Source organism: Octopus bimaculoides, chromosome 15, assembly GCF_046866305.1.
Source record: "Octopus bimaculoides isolate indiv1 chromosome 15, ASM4686630v1, whole genome shotgun sequence".
Classification (NCBI taxonomy): domain Eukaryota; kingdom Metazoa; phylum Mollusca; class Cephalopoda; order Octopoda; family Octopodidae; genus Octopus; species Octopus bimaculoides.
The window spans coordinates 28,325,222-28,342,723 of record NC_142942.1 but is presented as its reverse complement, the minus strand read 5'-3'; the positions used below and the strand labels follow the sequence as shown (position 1 = coordinate 28,342,723).

Here is a 17,502-nt window from a genome sequence, read left to right as displayed (position 1 = left end):
GCATTTTGGGGGTCTGTGGTCAGTAAGAAATACCCTTGTAACAATGATCCTACTTTGTACTGTATTGTGGCTGTTTCCTTTGCAAAATTTTGGGTTTTATTTTATGTTTTCCACAGCTCTGTTCTCTCTCCATCTCTCTGCTTTTCCCTTTCAATATGAAAGTCTGATTCTGCTTTCAATTCCAGGAGTGTTTGTCTTAAGTTATACATTTTACCATCCTTCAGTTTATTCAGATTTTATACTGTGTGCTTCTTACCACACAGCCACACCTGCATCCATATGTGTGTGTGTGTGTGTGCATGTTTGCAAGTCACTGGATGTTTATATTTGTATGTATATGCTTCTGTTGTGGCTACCACCAGAATCTACAGCCATACAAACAAATCGCGAAGAGGATACCACATGTCCAGTTTACAACAGATGTAATTAACTATTGCATATCAGTGAGCAATGTATGGTCATCTGTGAGAAACATAGTACGATAGATCTATGGATTACACCAGGTCCTTTTGTTGACAACTTGTGTGCCCTTAGGCTTGATCTACAAAAATTAGTGCTAAGTAGTTTATCAGGAAATTTTATATAGTAATTAGCAGTAACTAAAATCAATAAGTACTGAGAAGGAAAAACTAGGTCCATAAACTTTTAAGGGCTTCCAACATTGGAGAAAATCTGTTTAAATATGAAGTGTTGTAGATTAGAAGCAGGAAATAAAAGTGAAAAAAATAGTTCTGTATGAAGCAATTTAGGGGAAGAGAGTTTAGAAAAAGTATGCCATATAGGAGTTGGAATAGAGAAGACAAGAAAAAGAAAGTGGAGTGTATAAAGTATATTTAAGTTGCTAAAATGAGAAAATTTGGTTGAATAAAGTATTTCAATGTCATAACTCTTCTTGTCTATTAAAGATAAGAATTAGTAAATAGTCATTTGGTATTTGTTTATCTGTATCAAATCACAGAGTGCAAAAGAAAATGTAAATATGAACAAAAGATATTTATAAGGAAATGCTTGAATAATTCATTATTGACTTCTAGAAAGAATGAAAAACAGGAAATTCTTTAAACTTCTCAGAAGAAACATTTTCATCTACTTACCATGTACAGCAACTTTACTGATAACAGCTGTTGCCAGTTCCAGCTCTTGTAGAGCACCTAAATCATGCAAGCTGTGGCGATCTCTCAAAATGCCATGAAACACATCTCCATGGGAAACAATAAAGATGAGTATCTAAATGAACAAGAACAACAAACATTATTTAATAAAAGATAAATTTTCATCTAACTTCCTGTTTTATCACAGATTATTTAGTTTCAGCAATTCAACATCTTCAAGCACTATTATTTTAATAATCGATTAAAATTAAATATTTTGAAGTGTTTTATGAGAGAGAGAGAGAGAGAGAGAGAGAGAGAGAGAAAGAGAGAGAGAGAGAGAGAGAAAGAGAGAGAGAGAGAGAGTAAGAGAAGAAACAAATGTAATTTTTTAAATAGTGAAGTATATTTTTTAAAGAATAAATGTGATAGATTGTTAAGCAATCACTGTTATAATGCCTACTGCCTTTATTTTCAAACAGAAAATGAAACAATTTAAAAACAATAGCGAAATCTTTTTTAATTTTTTCATTAATCCCATCCACCATCACCACCACCACCACTATAAATTCTGTTTTTCTTTTTCAAGTTTTGTTTAATCATAGTTTTAAAATACAGACAGTCTGAATCTGCAATTTATTTCTGTTTATAGTTTCAAAATAATTTTCAGACAAAAAGATGTGTGACAAGGGAGATTTAGCTGTGTTTTTCTAGCACATCCCATGACCACTTGCCGCCTTCCTCATTTCTTCACCACTCTGACATGTATTGATGCTTTTCAATGTTTTTCTCACCATCAATACATTTTATGGAATGATGATGTAATGGTCTTTCGCACTTAAACCGGCCACATCTGGCCCAATAATTCTACCTGTTTTATGTTCAAACTGGTCAGATCTGGCCTCTCTCATCTACGCTATACTGTCATTCTAAAAATGAACAATCACATCATCAAAATCTCAAAGTAACAAGATAATGCTTGATTAATTCAAAACAATCTGAATTAATAATAAGTTTTACACTTGACAGAATAATCTGAACACTAAAGCAAAAAACAAAAAAATTTGTTATTTAAATTTCTAACCCCCATCCTACACCAAGTAAGTTCATTTGTGTGCATGTGTGTGTGTGTAGGAAAAAAACATATTTACTAACAGAAAGGTATGCTATTTAAATAAATTATCTTCAACATACTTTTTTAAAATCATGCTGTCGCCATAATGAAATTCCTTACACACATGCATATATACACACTGACAAACATACACATATTCAACATGAGCAATATGCTTTAGAGTGAGAAAGTTTAGAATGGGAAAATGAATGAGATAGACAAATATATAGAGAGAGATCTTTTCTGTTGCAGATACAGATATTGAAATTTTTAAATTAAGAGAAAATTTTCAAATTATGCATATTGATGTACATTTTCACACTAAATCCGAGTTAGTTGTTCATTTATTCCTGAAACATTTTAGAAAAATGCTTTAAGTTTGATCATTTTCACCCAATCAGAAAACAGGATTTGTACATGATAGCTGTCATAAAATGAAAGTAAACATTAGAAAATGTAGTTTTAAACAAAATGGAAGTAATGTGTGAGAGTAGAGAGAGGGAGGGAGTGTGTGACAAAGAGTATGGCAAATACATAGAAAGAGATAGATTGATGGTGACAAAAAGAGAGTGTAAGATTTGTAGATCTAAAAGTTGAGTTATTTCTCATAGCAAATTTATTATTATTTATGGACAACACTGTTTTCGGGATGCAGATTCCAAAAATCAAATTTGTTTTTCTCAAGGATGCACCATTTCAGAGTCTTTCGAGGCTAAAGACGCCTACATAACCACATACACTTGCATATATCATCATCATCATCATCATCATTTAATATGTTTTCCATGCTGGCGAGACTCTAATTGTCTGTTGTGGCATAGTTCCTATGGCTGGATGCCCTTCCTAATGCCAACCACTTAACAGTGTGCTGGGTGCTTTTTATGTGTCACCAGCACAAGTGCATTCATGCAGCAATGGCATGAGTGCTTTTATCTTTTATTAAATAAGCTGTAGGCCAAAGTTCATGTTGTGAACATGCAAGCATTTTTCATACAGCAATTCAAGAAAGTGTTGCTAAAAAGCTTGTACATGTTCACAATACCAAAAAAGGTGTGTTATTGCCTCAACTTCACATTGACAAAAAGTGCACAAGTTGCTTTCAGCTGATTTGATCTTAGATAGGAGAGAATTAGTGGTTAAAATACTATGTATAATTCTGAACTGAAACTAACGCAATTTAGTATCCGTTGTTGTCTTTATAGGTTGTACAAATATTTTTTCCCATTCTAGTTCAGCAAGCATATACTCTTCTTATTTATGTTTGGATTTTAAACAAACATAGATGTGCTTAAAACATAATAGTAACGCTTGGCTCCTTTCTTAACAGACATAAGCTTTAAAATAGCTATATTATCATCTAGTTGTTGAAAATAAGTAGGTTTGCTTATCTTTAACCTTGCTTGGCAGTTTTTAATAGCCATGATAACACCATTATAATGACGAAAATTGATATCAAGTTCAAAAGTACTCTGGAATTCTTCAACAGTACAATGTGATCCAGCTAAGTCAGTGTATGCCAAACTTTTTTTACCTTACAACACACTGGGTGAGAAGGATTTATTTTCTGGCACACCAAATAAAAATCCCAACAAAACTGAATATGCTTTATTAGTATGAATAAAAATAAATTCTTATTATAGTAACAATAAAATAACATTGTTTTATGAACATATATATATAGGCAATATAATGCAATAATAATGCTTTTAGTGAGAAGGATGCAATTGATTTTGAGAAAGAATTTTGTCAAGATGCGGTTCTAAATTAGATAAACCAATATGTAGCTCCTCATCTACCATCTGTAATTGTTCTCATTTTTTTGACTTCATTTCCATAAGCACAGAGATACCTAATTTGCAAAGGTATGATAATCCAAAAGGCAACAGAAATTTAACAGCTGTAGTAGCTAATCGAGGATACTGGCTCGAAAGCAAAATCCAAAATTCTGACAATTCTAGCACAGAAAATGAGGTTTTTGCACAGGATCGTTTTTCAAGTCTATTAAATTTTCTTCTTCTGTTAATGGCAGGTGTGTACGGTCATATCTTGTGAAAGGATTGATGACCCACTCATGTGATGGAAAATACTTAGAAAATGATACATACAGATTTTCTATTGTCTTCTGCACTTCAGACAAAATTTGTCTGGGAAGCAATCAAACTGTGATTTCCTTATCTACAGTTCTAACTTGGTGAAAAATTTCAATTTGCCTGTAATTGTAATAATATTTTTGTCCGCTCTGTGCAGACTCAATTTAAAACGTTCATCTTCTCAAAAAGATCACTGAAAAATGCTACTTCCAGCCACCAATTATCATCGTTAAGAAATTCAAATCCAGAATTTTCAGCATTGAAGAAACATTTCAGTTCACAAAGAGATAAATCGAGAGAGCACCTTTCCATTGCACTTCTGTATGAAGCAGTAAACACTTAAAATCAGAATCCATAGTTTCCCACAGTGATGCAAAAAGTCTGCATCATAGGGAATTCGATTTTATGTAATTCACCACCTTAACAACATTGTCCATCATCTTTAGGAGACCATCAGGTAGAGATTTTGACACCAAAACTTCACAGTGAATGTACAATTTTAACTTGTGAATTTTTTTGTAATACATGAGCCACAAAGCCTTTCTTTTTTTTTTTTTGATGGAGTGCCATCAGTGCAAACACTAATACAAGTTTGCCACTGCATCCCTCTCAATATGACATTTTGGTTTACCAGGTTAAAGACATCTTCTCCTGTCGTTCTTTCCTTCAATTCACAACAAAAGAAAAACTGACTTATGATTTTATCACCTCTGATTATTCGCAGAAATGATCATCAATTTCTAATTATCTATTTATTTATTTATTCTGTACACACTGTGTGTGAACAGATGCTCAGTATTTAACACATATGTGTACATATAATTGTACATGAAGATATATCACTATATTCACTATGAAAGCTCCTATATATATATATATATATATATATATATATATATATATATATATATATACACATGCATTCCACACTTCCAACATCATCCCTTACGATTAAACTTGCATTTTCCCTGAACACCCTCCCATCACAGAACTGATCATCAATGTCTCATGAAATGTCTTGAATTTTACGAGGAATTGTATTAGCAGACAAAGGAATGGTCTTAATTTATTTGACGGCTTCATCATTAACCATTGTGCCAAAGGCAATCTCCAAGGATGGTAAAAAAATATTTGCAGTATCAGAATGTGTTTTTTTTCTTCTTTGTCAAAAGTTGAGCAATCTTGCTACTAACAATTTGACCTTTCTCGGGAATTGAGTAAAATTCATCAATTTGTTCAACTAAAACCCTTCAAGGCAGTGCAAGCCCTTGCATGACGACAATCAAATGACTGAAACAAGTAAAAGGCAAAAGATATATATATATATACATATATATAAGGTTGAGGAGGGTATATATATATATATATATATATATATATATATATATATGTATATATATATATATATACTAGCTGAATTACCTAGTAATACCCAGTAATACCCAGAAAATCAGAGGTTATCTCACGTTCTCATTCACATTACACTGTTTCATGTCCTATCCCATTCCCTGTTTACTTCCTGTTTTAGTTCTGTTCCCATTCCTATCCCTAATCCTATGTCAATATACAAATTTTAGAAGCAGTTAGGTGTAATTAAGCCAATAAATAGTGGGTGAATAAGCAATGTCTCTATATTATTTTAACAAACAAATATGCATCTAAGTAAAATAAATGAGTTGACCAGTAATACCCGAAAAGCAGGGGTTGTCCCCAGTTCCAATTTACCATTACACTGTTCCATGTCCTATCCTTTACAGCCCCTGTCTTTATGCCCAACCTGTCATTTATGGCAATAGTTTATTGCTAACTATTAATTCGATTAGTGGGTGAATAAGGAATATTCCTATATTATTTTAACAAACAAATATGCATCTGAATAAAAGAAATTAGATAAATAGATAGATTTACAAATACATTGACAAATAATCCACGCATTGTTGCATGTCGTAGCTTATTGTAGCTGATTTGTAAACATGTGCTACAGCCCCCCTCCCTAGAGGGCCCATTATAGATTTTTATTGAAATCCAATTCGCCTTTACTTCAACTGGATGTTAGGAACAAATAAATAACAAAATCAGATTTAACAGGGAAAATTATTTCAATATACCAAATTTGAAAATTTTGACAAAATTTTAAAATCTCACATGTGACAACAACAGGGAAGACCCTACAACGGTAGAAAGACAAACAGTTATAGGACATCACACACAACACAAATTTACAAGCATACACACAAGTAATCATGAGTTTAAAATGGTGTATAGGAGACATATGTATGTATATACATCTATGTATGTGTGTGTGTGTTAATGTTTCTTTGTGACGGACAGCAGAAAAGTCACCTACGCTTTGAAGCTACATATTCCTCACACCCACCTTTCTGTGCATGTGTGTGTGTTGTATCTATGTATTTATGAAAGTATGTATGCAGCTCGTGTGTATATGACAGCTGTATTAATGTTAACATCCCATTGCTACTGTTGTTCTCGCTTTCACTGATATAAGTCATCTTCATTCTGTACTACCTTTCTTTCTGACTAATACTTTATGCAACCTTCTCATTTTATCCTATAATCCAATTAGCCTATTACTGAACTGGGTGTTAGAGTAACATGAATGCAAAGTTTCGTGAATATTGGTTTGCTGGTTTAGGCACTAAGATGATAACTGACAGACAAAAACTGCTATTTATATATTAGATATACACACACATGCATATATACATCATCATTTAATGTCCGCTTTTCATGCTGGCATGGGTTAGACGATTTGACTGAGGACTAGCGAGCCAGATCGCTGCACCAGGCTCCAATCTGATCTAGCAGAGTTTCTACAGCTGGATGCTCATCCTAATGCCAACCACTCTGAGAGTGTAGTGGGTGCTTTTACGTGCTACTGGCACAAGGGCCAGTGAGGTGGTACTGGAAACAGCTACGCTCAAATGGTGTTTTTTCTTTTACATGCCACCTGCACAGGAGTTAGTCCAGCAGCACTGGCAATGATCTTGCTTGAATTTTTTTTTTTTCACGTGCCAGTAAGGTGACACTGGTAACAATCACACTCGAATGGTGCTTTTTACATGCCACTGGCACAGGATCCAGTCGACTGCCCTGGCAGCGATCATGCGCAGATGGTGCTCTTAGTGCTCCACTAGCACGAATGCCAGTCATGTGGTGCTGTCATTGAATTTGATTTCTATTTCACTTGCCTCAACAGGCCTTCACAAGCAGAGTTTAGTGTCCCATGAAGGAAAGGTAAGCGTAAGTAGGCTGGTTACACCCCTGGCATAGGCCATGGGTTATGGTCTCATTTGGCTTGCCAGGTGTTCTCAAGCACAGCATATTTCCATAGGTCTCGGTCACTAGTCATTGCCTTGGTGAGGCCTAATGTTTGAAGGTCATGCTTCACCACCTCATCCCAGGTCTTCCTCTTCCACAGGTACCCTCAACTGCTACAGTGTGGCACCTTTTCTCACAGCTATCCTCTTCCGTTCTCACCACATGACCATATTGGCGCAGTCATCTCTCTTGCACACCCCATCTGATGCTTCTTAGGTCCAACTTTTCTCTAAAGGTACTTACACTCTGTCGAGTATGCACACTGACATTACACACCCAGCGGAGCATACTGGCTTCATTCCTTGCAAGCTTACGCATGTCTCAGCAGTCACGGCCCATGTTTCACTGCCATGTAGCATGGCCGTTCGTACACATGCATCATACAGTCTACCTTTTACTCTGAGCGAGAGGCCCTTTGTCACCAGCAGAGGTAGGAGATCTCTGAACTACAGATCGAGCAGGGCCATCTACCTGAAGGGATCTATGGTTTGTCTGCCTTCCTACTTATTAGGTCTTTGGTTTTAGCTAGGTTGACTCTAAGGCCCTTCGATTCTAATCTTTGCTTCCACACCTGAAACTTCTCTTCTAGTTCTGATAGTGACTCAGCAATTATAGCAAGGTCATCAGCATAGAGGAGCTCCCAGGGGCATCCTGTCTTGAATTCCTGTGTTATTGCCTGGAGGACTATGATAAATAGGAGAGGGCTGAGGACTGAACCTTGGTGGACCCCTACCTCTACCCGGAATTCTTCACTTTACTCGTTGCCAACCCTCACCTTACTGACAGCATTCCTGTACATGGCTTGCACAGCTCTCACTAGCCATTCATCTATCCCTAGTTTCTTCATTGACCACCAGATAAGGGATCGGGGGACCCTGTCAAAGGCTTTCTCTTTATTGAGCAACCTTTCATTGTGGCATCTCCAAACCTCTCTCTTTGCAGCCTCGTTTAGTGCAAGTGAACTATCATCCATGCGGACACATCTCTCTCCTACGACATCATGATTCTCTCTCACACACTGTCTTGCAACACGAAATACCTCAAGTCTTTGGTCTTCATGGCGCAGAACATTGGCAAATTTTTTCACTTATCTGCTTCCCCTCTGGTTAAATAAACCTGTCGCCTAGCTTCCCTTCTGCTACCACGCCTGTTTCTTTTCTCTAATAGCCCTGCCAACAACATTGTTCCACCACCACATTATCTTGGTTCGAGAGGGGACTTTGCACCATCCACAGATCTGGTCAGTGGCCCTCAGCAGGTTGTCCCGTAGAAACCTCCAGTTGTCTTCCACATCGTGTGAAGCTATATCCCCTTCTATTTCGTCAAAGGCTTCAAGTAATATGTCTCTAAATCTCTGTCCATTCACAAGATCTTTAAGCTTCCAGACCCTTCTCCTCCATGCTGGTCATCTTCTGGGCATCCATTTAGCCCTGATCCTGAAGTCGCTAACTACTAGTCTATGTTGTGGGGTACATTCTTCGCCTGGGAAGATTTTGGCATTTATAAGCAGCCATTTTTCCCGTTTTCTGGCGAGGATGTAGTCAATTTGGCTAGTGTCTCTGCCAGAACAGTAGGTGACTAGGTGACTGCCAGATTTCCTGAAGTTAGTATTGCAAGCCATAAGATCATTTGCATCGCAGAACTCCAGCAGTCTGGTTCCCTCCTCAGTGCGGGAACCAAAACCGTAGCCGCCATGGAAGCCCCCTGTATGTTGTCCAACATGTCCATTGAAGTCACCAGCCACAAAGAGAAGGTCCCTGTCATTCGTCAATGAGGTAGTCTGCAAGAGGGTGTCATAAAATCGGCCTTTCTGTTGATCAGGTAGCCCCGGCTGAGGGGTATAGGCAGAGATAATGGTTACTAACCCATGATAACGCACTAATCTAATCATGTAACTAATACTTTTCGAGTGGCGAGCCTCATGGAGGCAATGTGGCTAATGCTGGTGTCATGTAACTAGCACCTTTCAAGTGTAGGGCCTCACAGATGCAATGTGGCTGATGCCAGTGTCATGTACTAGCACCTTTTGAGTATTGAGCCTTACAGAATAAATGACAAATAACCAAGAACTTCAATAATATGGTGTGCTTGAATAAGAAACCCATCAAGCCAAGTGAAATCATAGCCATGGCAGATACTCGTGTCATGCAAAAGCATCCTTAACACTCTCGGAGTGGTTGGTGTTAAAAAACCATGCCAAATCAGACAGGAGTCTGTACAGCCCCTCAACATGCCAGCCCTGATCGAACCATCCAGCCCATGCCAGTGTGGATAACAGACGTTAAATGATAATGATGAAGACCATTTTATATACATATATATATATATATAATGGGCTTCTTTCAGTTTCCCCCTACCAAATCCACTCACAAGGCTTTGTCATTATAGTAGAAGACACTTGCCCAAGGTGCCACACAGTGGGATTGAAAACTAAACCATGTGGTTGGGAAACAAACCTTGTACTGTATTGCCACGCTTGCACCGATATCCATCCTTTCACCTACTCACTCCTGTAATTATGATTTTTTTCAAATACTACCCTTTGTGTATCTGTGTTTCTTCATGTGTGTGTACATGTGTGAGTGGATGTATGTCTGTTTATGTATCTTTGCATGAGCTCTAATTTATATTAATGTTAATATATCTGGCAGCTGACCTATGTTTTGAGTGTATATTTGTAAACTCATATATTGTTTCCCCACTGTTTTATTGCTTCATTTTCTCAAACATAATTTTATATTATCTATTTATTAATTCTGTACACACTGTGTGTGTAAAGAGATGCTCAGTATTCAACACATATACATGTATACATATAATTGTACATGAATATATATATATACTCACTATGAAAGTTCCTATATATATACACATTCCACACTTCCAACATCATCCCTTACCACTATATTATCCATTAAACTTGCATTTTCTCTGAACACCCTCTCATCTCTGCCATCACTGTTCCTTTTTTTTAACTTATATCTACCCCCTATGCACACCTGGCCTGTCTTTGTCACTGGCCATCTTCTGTTTCCTCCATGCTTCATTTCATTTCCATTACCTACCACCTCAGCCATCCCCAATTCACTCCCTTATTCCTTCTCTATCCATCCTTCACTAATCCTTTCCCCCTCTCTTGTGGGGAGGGAGCAGTAACTGTATCTCTTTCACAGCAAGACACTTGTTCCTGTCCATCTTTCCTACCTTAGTCTCTTTATACTTGGCACAAAGTCATCTCCTTCAATACTGCAATTTTACTCTGTCAAGAGGTCATACAAGTTATCTGATGAGCCCACTAGTACAGGTACTAAGAAAAGTACACTTTGTAAAATGAATGGCATTAAGAAGAGTATTCAGCTGCCAAAGCAAACACTGGAGACCAAGACAGCCCTCATGTTAGTTGGATCCTGTTAAAATGTCCAAACCAAACCAACATGGAACATGATCATTAAATGATGATGATGATGATTTGGAATATTATTGCCATTACTAACATTTATTCAATTTATAGCTTTGATTTGATGGTCTTTATGAATAATACAATTGTCTTCATTGTCATTCATAATGTTTTTGGTGAACTAATAAAGGATGTTATTTATTAAAGAAAAAAATTATTTTCATTTTCAATAAAGTTGCAAAAAAAAAAACAGAGTTGAGGAACTGACAGACCAAATTACACATACAAAAATATGCATGCAATAACCATCACAAGTTCATCTACAAAAGAAATACAGAAAGTTAATGGAAGTTGGAATACACTACCTCTTTGGCTGCATTGCTGTTTTCTACTCCAACTGAAGAAATGATAGCCAAACAAACTTTGAGGACAGGGAAAAGAAGTCGGCGATAGCGGGCCAAAGGTGATAAACCCATTTCTTCATCCATAAGTGTATTGCCTTCAGTGTGTCCCCTGCAATTATATTACATGAGTTACAACTGATACCAAATAATGACAAAAATCTTGTTGAGAAATTTTTAGCATTTAACAATAATCACCAATTGTGCATATAATGCTCATAAAATGTATCCAATTCAGAGAGCAAGTGACTTGTATATCCAAAGTAACATAAAACCTTGAGAGTCTAGTTCATTATCATATGAGGTGGTATCAAAAAGTTCCCAGATTAGTACTGTAGCATGCCAACAGATGGCAGCTCACAGTTGCATGTGCAATGAGAGCTAGCAGTGACCTTCATGAGACGGTGTGTCAAGTGACATCACTATTTACTTTGCAAGTTGTGAAATTTGTGTTTTTGTAATCACATGTATGCCGTACTCTGCGATTTTGTCATGGACAGGAAGTTGGAACAAAGAGCCAACATGAAATTTTGCATTAAACTTGTGAAGTCGGCTACAGAGACATTGAGCTTCAGAAAGCTTAGTGGTGAGGCAATGGGTGGTATGCAATGTTTTGAGTGGCATGGGCAGTTCAAAAGCAGAAGAATGTCTTTGGAAGATGATGAGCAATCTGGAAGACCTGCCATAATCATCACCCCTGCAAATGTGGTGAAAATTCATCAGCTTGTGCATGAGGATTGTTGCGGGACAATCAGTGACAGTGCTGATGTTGTTGGTCTGTCGTATGAGCCTGTGCAGGCAATACTAAAGTCTGAATTGAACATGTGGTGTGTTGAAATCTGTCAAGATCTCCATCAGCATACCACTGATGACCCATCCTTCATGTTGAGAATCATCATCGGTGATGAGAGCTGGGTCTAAGGGTATGACCCTGAGACAAAGCCGCAATGGAAGAGCTCTTCTCCATGATCAAAAAAGCATGATAGAGTTGCAGCTCAATCAAGAGCATGCACATCATTTTTGATGACATCAGTGGTATTGTGCATCGAAAATTCATCCCCCAGGGCTAGACTGTCAACCAAGAGTTCTACAGCGATGTTTTGAAATGTTTGAGGGAGGACATTTGGTGAACGGAACCAGATCTGTGGAACAAGAGGAACCAGATTCTTCACAGTGACAATGCATCCTGTCACCAACCTCTCCTCACTCATGAGTTTCTTACCAAAAACAACATAGCATCACTTCTGTACCCATCCTATTCACCAGATTTAGCACCTGTGAACTTCCATCTCTTCCCCAAGATGAAAATGCAGCTCAAAGACCACCGTTTTAATACCACTGTTGAGATCAAGAGCAAATCGCAGAAGGTCCTCAATTTGCTTACAGAAAACAACTTCCCGGCTGGATTCCAAAAGTGGCAGGAATACTGGTGTATTGCTGTGTGAGGTGACTATTTCGAAGGAGATCATATTAAAACTTAGGTAAATAAGTTATTTTTTATTAAACATAACTAGTCCAGGAACTTTTTGATACCACCTCCTATATTCCCAATAAGTTGGGATAATCTCCAGAGCAAGTGTCGCATATATTCATATACTCATATGTACATGTATGCAAAGATACACACATATGCATATCTACACAAGTGCTAAAAGGTGTACTGATGAAGATAGTGCAGTCCATCACCTCCTCTAACAAGAGCTGTAGGGGTGGGGTGGGATAATCTCAACACTTTAAGCAAGCAAAACAGTTGTTAACAGTAAACTATACTACTCTGTGGTGCATATATTTTATAAGATAGATTAGACTATTAAGGGAACACAACACTGTCAAGAAATTATCAAATTATTCTTCAGCTGGTTGTTTCTTACCTTAGCAACTGAGTCATCAGTGACTTCCATGTATACTTTCATAAACATACTCATAAATGCATATATAGAATGCTTGAAATTATGCATGCACATCTTATGAAATTAGTAACTTCTAATCTATAGACACAATATTTAGAAACTGTCAGTCTTAAATATTAAAATTTTTTTTCAGATATAATAATCCTGCAAACTGTTTAAAATAATCCTAGATCAACAAAAATAATTTTGTGAGCAGTACCCCAGAAAAAGTAGTAGAAATCAGGCATTTAGTTGCACAATGACATAAGTTGAATCTTCACAACTAGTTTACACAACCAGTAAAGATTCATAGATGCCAGGGTATTAAGAATCAGTATGTTGTTTATTATTACAACTAAATAATTTCAATAGCATTATCAACAGAAAATTTCCATAGTATAGTAAAAATATAATGAAGCAACTATTATCAGAAATACATGATAGCACATTAACAGAATATTATACAATTATGTGAGCATAGTAAATCAGTAGATATCTTGAACAAGGAAAATAATTTTTAATATCTTCTGAGGTTCTCTTTTGTCACTCAAAAAGATTTTTGATTGCATAACAGTATCTTAAAAATAAAGTTTACTCTCAAACCATGAATTCTAGATGGAAATGTAAAGAGAATTTTTTCAATTGTACACACAAATTCATAGATATTAACAATGAAATTATATATATATATATATGTAACTGCAGATGCCTTGCAGAAAGACGTGTGCACTACCTTTCATGCTCTGGACGCATAGAGAACACTTCACATTCAGCTAACCGTTGCATGAAACCATGGCGCAGTAATGAATACGCTCCAGCAGGGGATGATGCCACTCGACTGCAAAATGTCTAAAATAAATATAAAGCATAAATTTCAAAATTTTAACAAATGAAATGAAGAGCCCCTGTAAAAAGAGCCCCATGACAGTTGTATATTTACTACAGAAACTAATCAAATAAATTAAATAATTAAATCCTATTTACTACAGAGACTAAATAAATCCTTGATTCAATTTTCTTTAACCTATTTCAGAAATGTGTGTGCAATAAACAAGTGTGAAGTGGATGCTCATTATCAAAATGGCTTTACCCAACAATAACAACTTACCATACGTCCTTCAAAACTGTAAAGATGCTTTAAAGATTCCACTGATGAGTTTAACAGATTTTGCAAGTGAGTATCATCGGTAAGAATGCCATCAATAAGATGCTGCAGATAACCTTTGGATATCATGAAGTTCAAGCACTGATTGCTCTTGTCCAGAGAAAGTATACAATCCAGAAGTGAAAGAGCTAGTAACTGTAAAACATAGAAAGAGTATGCATAAATATTAATATAAATCTCACACACAATGTAGCAGAACAGTCTTAATAAACTTAAAGGACTTTTAAAGAACTTAAGAAGCTTAAAGACTTTTAAAGATTATCTATAAACATTAAGTTCTCTTGAAAATATCTCTGTTGTTTAACTGGCAGTTGCACTCAATGGGTAACAAAAAGGTGTAAATGAAGAACGACATTGGAAGGTGTAAGCTGGTAAATAATACGTTAGTTTGAATAAAAAAAATTAAAAAAAAAGCTGAATAAGTATATTTTGTTGTACTGTGAGAAAAAGTACAGACTCATAATATTTTGAATGGAAATGATTATCATGAATATCAAAGGCAGATTAACTACAAAGTTAGTTTTTGTATGTGGCAGATGTTCAGGTGCAATAAACACTGCAAACAAACAGGAAACAACTTCTATCTCATTCCAGGGAGAAAAACTAGAGGTAGTTGATAGCTTCCGCTATCTGGGTGACCAAGTTAGTAGTGGGGTTGGGTGCGCTGAAAGTGTAACTGCTAGAATAAGAATAGCCTGGGCCAAGTTTAGAGAGCTCTTACCTCTGCTGGCGACAAAGGGACTCTCACTCAGAGTAAAAGGCAGACTGTATGATGCATGTGTACGAACAGCCATGCTACATGGCAGTGAAACATGGGCTGTGACTGCTGAGGACATGCGTAAGCTCGCAAGGAATGAAGCCAGTATGCTCCGCTGGATGTGTAATGTAAATGTGAATACCCGTCAGAGTGTAAGTATCTTGAGAGAAAAGCTGAACATTAGAAGCATCAGTAGTGGTGTGCAAGAGAGACGATTGCGCTGGTTTGGACATGTGGTGAGAATGAATGAGGATAGCTGCGTGAAAAAGTGCCACTCCCTAACAGTTGAGGGAACCCGTGGAAGAGGTAGGCCGAGGAAGACCTGGGCTGAGGTGGTGAGGCAAGACCTTCGAACATTGGGCCTCACCGAGGCGATGACTACTGACCGAGACCTTTGGAAATGTGCTGTGCGTGAAAAGACCCGGTAAGCCAAGTGAGATCGTTGCCAGGGCCCCTGGACTGGCTCTTGTGCGGGTGGCACATAAGATGTACCATCCTGAGCGTGACCGTTGCCAGTACCGCCTGACTGGCCTTGTAGGGTTTTCGAGCGAGATCGTTGCCAGTGCCCCTAGACTGGCTCTTGTGCGGGTGGCATATAAAAGACACCATTTCGAGCGTGGCCGTTTTCGTGCGGGTGACACGTAAAAGCACCCACTACACTCTCTGAGTGGTTGGCGTTAGGAAGGGCATCCAGCTGTAGAAACTCTGCCAAATTAGATTGGAGCCTGGTGTAGCCATCCGGTTGCACCAGTCCTCAGTCAAATCGTCCAACCCATGCTAGCATGGAAAGCGGACGTTAAACGATGATGATGATGATGATGGTGTACAAAATATCTTTTTGCTTCTGTCTTTACATTTAAGATAGGTCAAAGTAGCCTATAGAACATCTGGTTCTAGGAAACACTTGGTAATCACTAAAATCAAAATGTTAAACAGTTAATCTGTAGAGCATCACAATAAAGGTATTGCAGTAATTTTTTGTGTTCCTTTAAATCCTAGATATAAATCTCACTGGGACATATACATATATCTATGGCCTTCAATTGTCATTAATGACCATGGATGAAGGTCTTAGTTGTCTACCACACTGGAAGCATTGTCTGTAACTGAACAGACATTCAAATGTGTGAATGGCAGTTGTTGCCACACATGTAGGATGTGTGTTTGAGCTGTGGTGCTCTTTTCTGTGGATTCACCTTTCTTTTGCTACATTCATCAGTCTCTCCAGTAAAGGGTGTTTGATAGGACCCAAATCTGAACAGTACTGTCTGGAGGAACGGTTGTTGCCCATGCAGTATGTCCCATCTATCCATGTCACTGATGGATCCAGATGAAGAGCAAGGTAATTACAATTTGGATCAATGTCATCACTGAAGTTACCAGAATGAGGTTGTATACAATGTCAAACTGTGACAGGGACTTTTCCACAGGGCTTACACCCAAAGCCTTTCTCATGGCTGGGTATAGCCACAAAGTAGTGGAGGTTTGGAATCAAGGTTTTCTTCTCCCAGAGCCCAACATGCACCATTACCTGACTAATACACCTCTATCTCTTCAACTGACTAGCTAATTGGCCAATAATTGACTCCACCAGGTCTTCTCTGGAGCACAATGAACCAGCGAACAACAGTTGTTGAAAAGTGGTTCCACACTCCTCAAAACCCTGGAACTCCCAAACCAGGCCCTCAATACTGGATGCAGTTTAAAATCATACTGTCATACCCATAACCGAATATATATATATATATATATATATATATATATATACACTCTGAGTGGTTGGCGTTAGGAAGGGCATCCAGCTGTAGAAACTCTGCCAAATTGGATTGGAGCCTGGTGTAGCCATCCGGTTGCACCAATCCTCAGTCAAATCGTCCAACCCATGCTAGCATGGAAAGCGGACGTTTAAACGATGATGATGATGATGATGATGATATATATATACAGGAGTTGGACAAAATAATGGAAACACCTAGCATCATAGCATCATAATTTTTAACTATCTATAAAACTGTCAAAAGCTTGTTTATTTTTATGTTTTTTTTATTTATTTATTATTAGTGTTGCTTAATACGTTTTGCTAAAATTGCTGTTTCTTTTCAGATATCACCAGAAAAAGGTAATTAAAATTCATTAAAATGACAGATCTATCAGACTTTCAAAGAGGTCAAATTGTTGGTGCTCGTATGACAGGCGCTAGTGTAACACAAACAGCCGAAATGTTTGGTGTATCAAGAAGTACTGTCTCGAAAGTAATTA

At 37.3% G+C, this 17,502-nt stretch overlaps 1 protein-coding gene across 1 annotated transcript in view; it reads right to left on the bottom strand.

Moving 5' to 3' along the window:
- Nucleotides 1-17,502, bottom strand: part of LOC106881660 (nuclear pore complex protein Nup205) — a 348,272-nt gene that overhangs the window by 65,392 nt on the left and 265,378 nt on the right. The window contains exons 31-34 of the mRNA XM_089363638.1: nt 14,430-14,621; nt 14,055-14,170; nt 11,397-11,544; nt 1,095-1,227 (exon numbers count right to left, since the gene is read on the bottom strand). Coding sequence (XP_089219764.1) covers nt 1,095-1,227; nt 11,397-11,544; nt 14,055-14,170; nt 14,430-14,621 — 589 coding nt within the window. The remainder of the gene's footprint in view (nt 1-1,094; nt 1,228-11,396; nt 11,545-14,054; nt 14,171-14,429; nt 14,622-17,502) is intronic.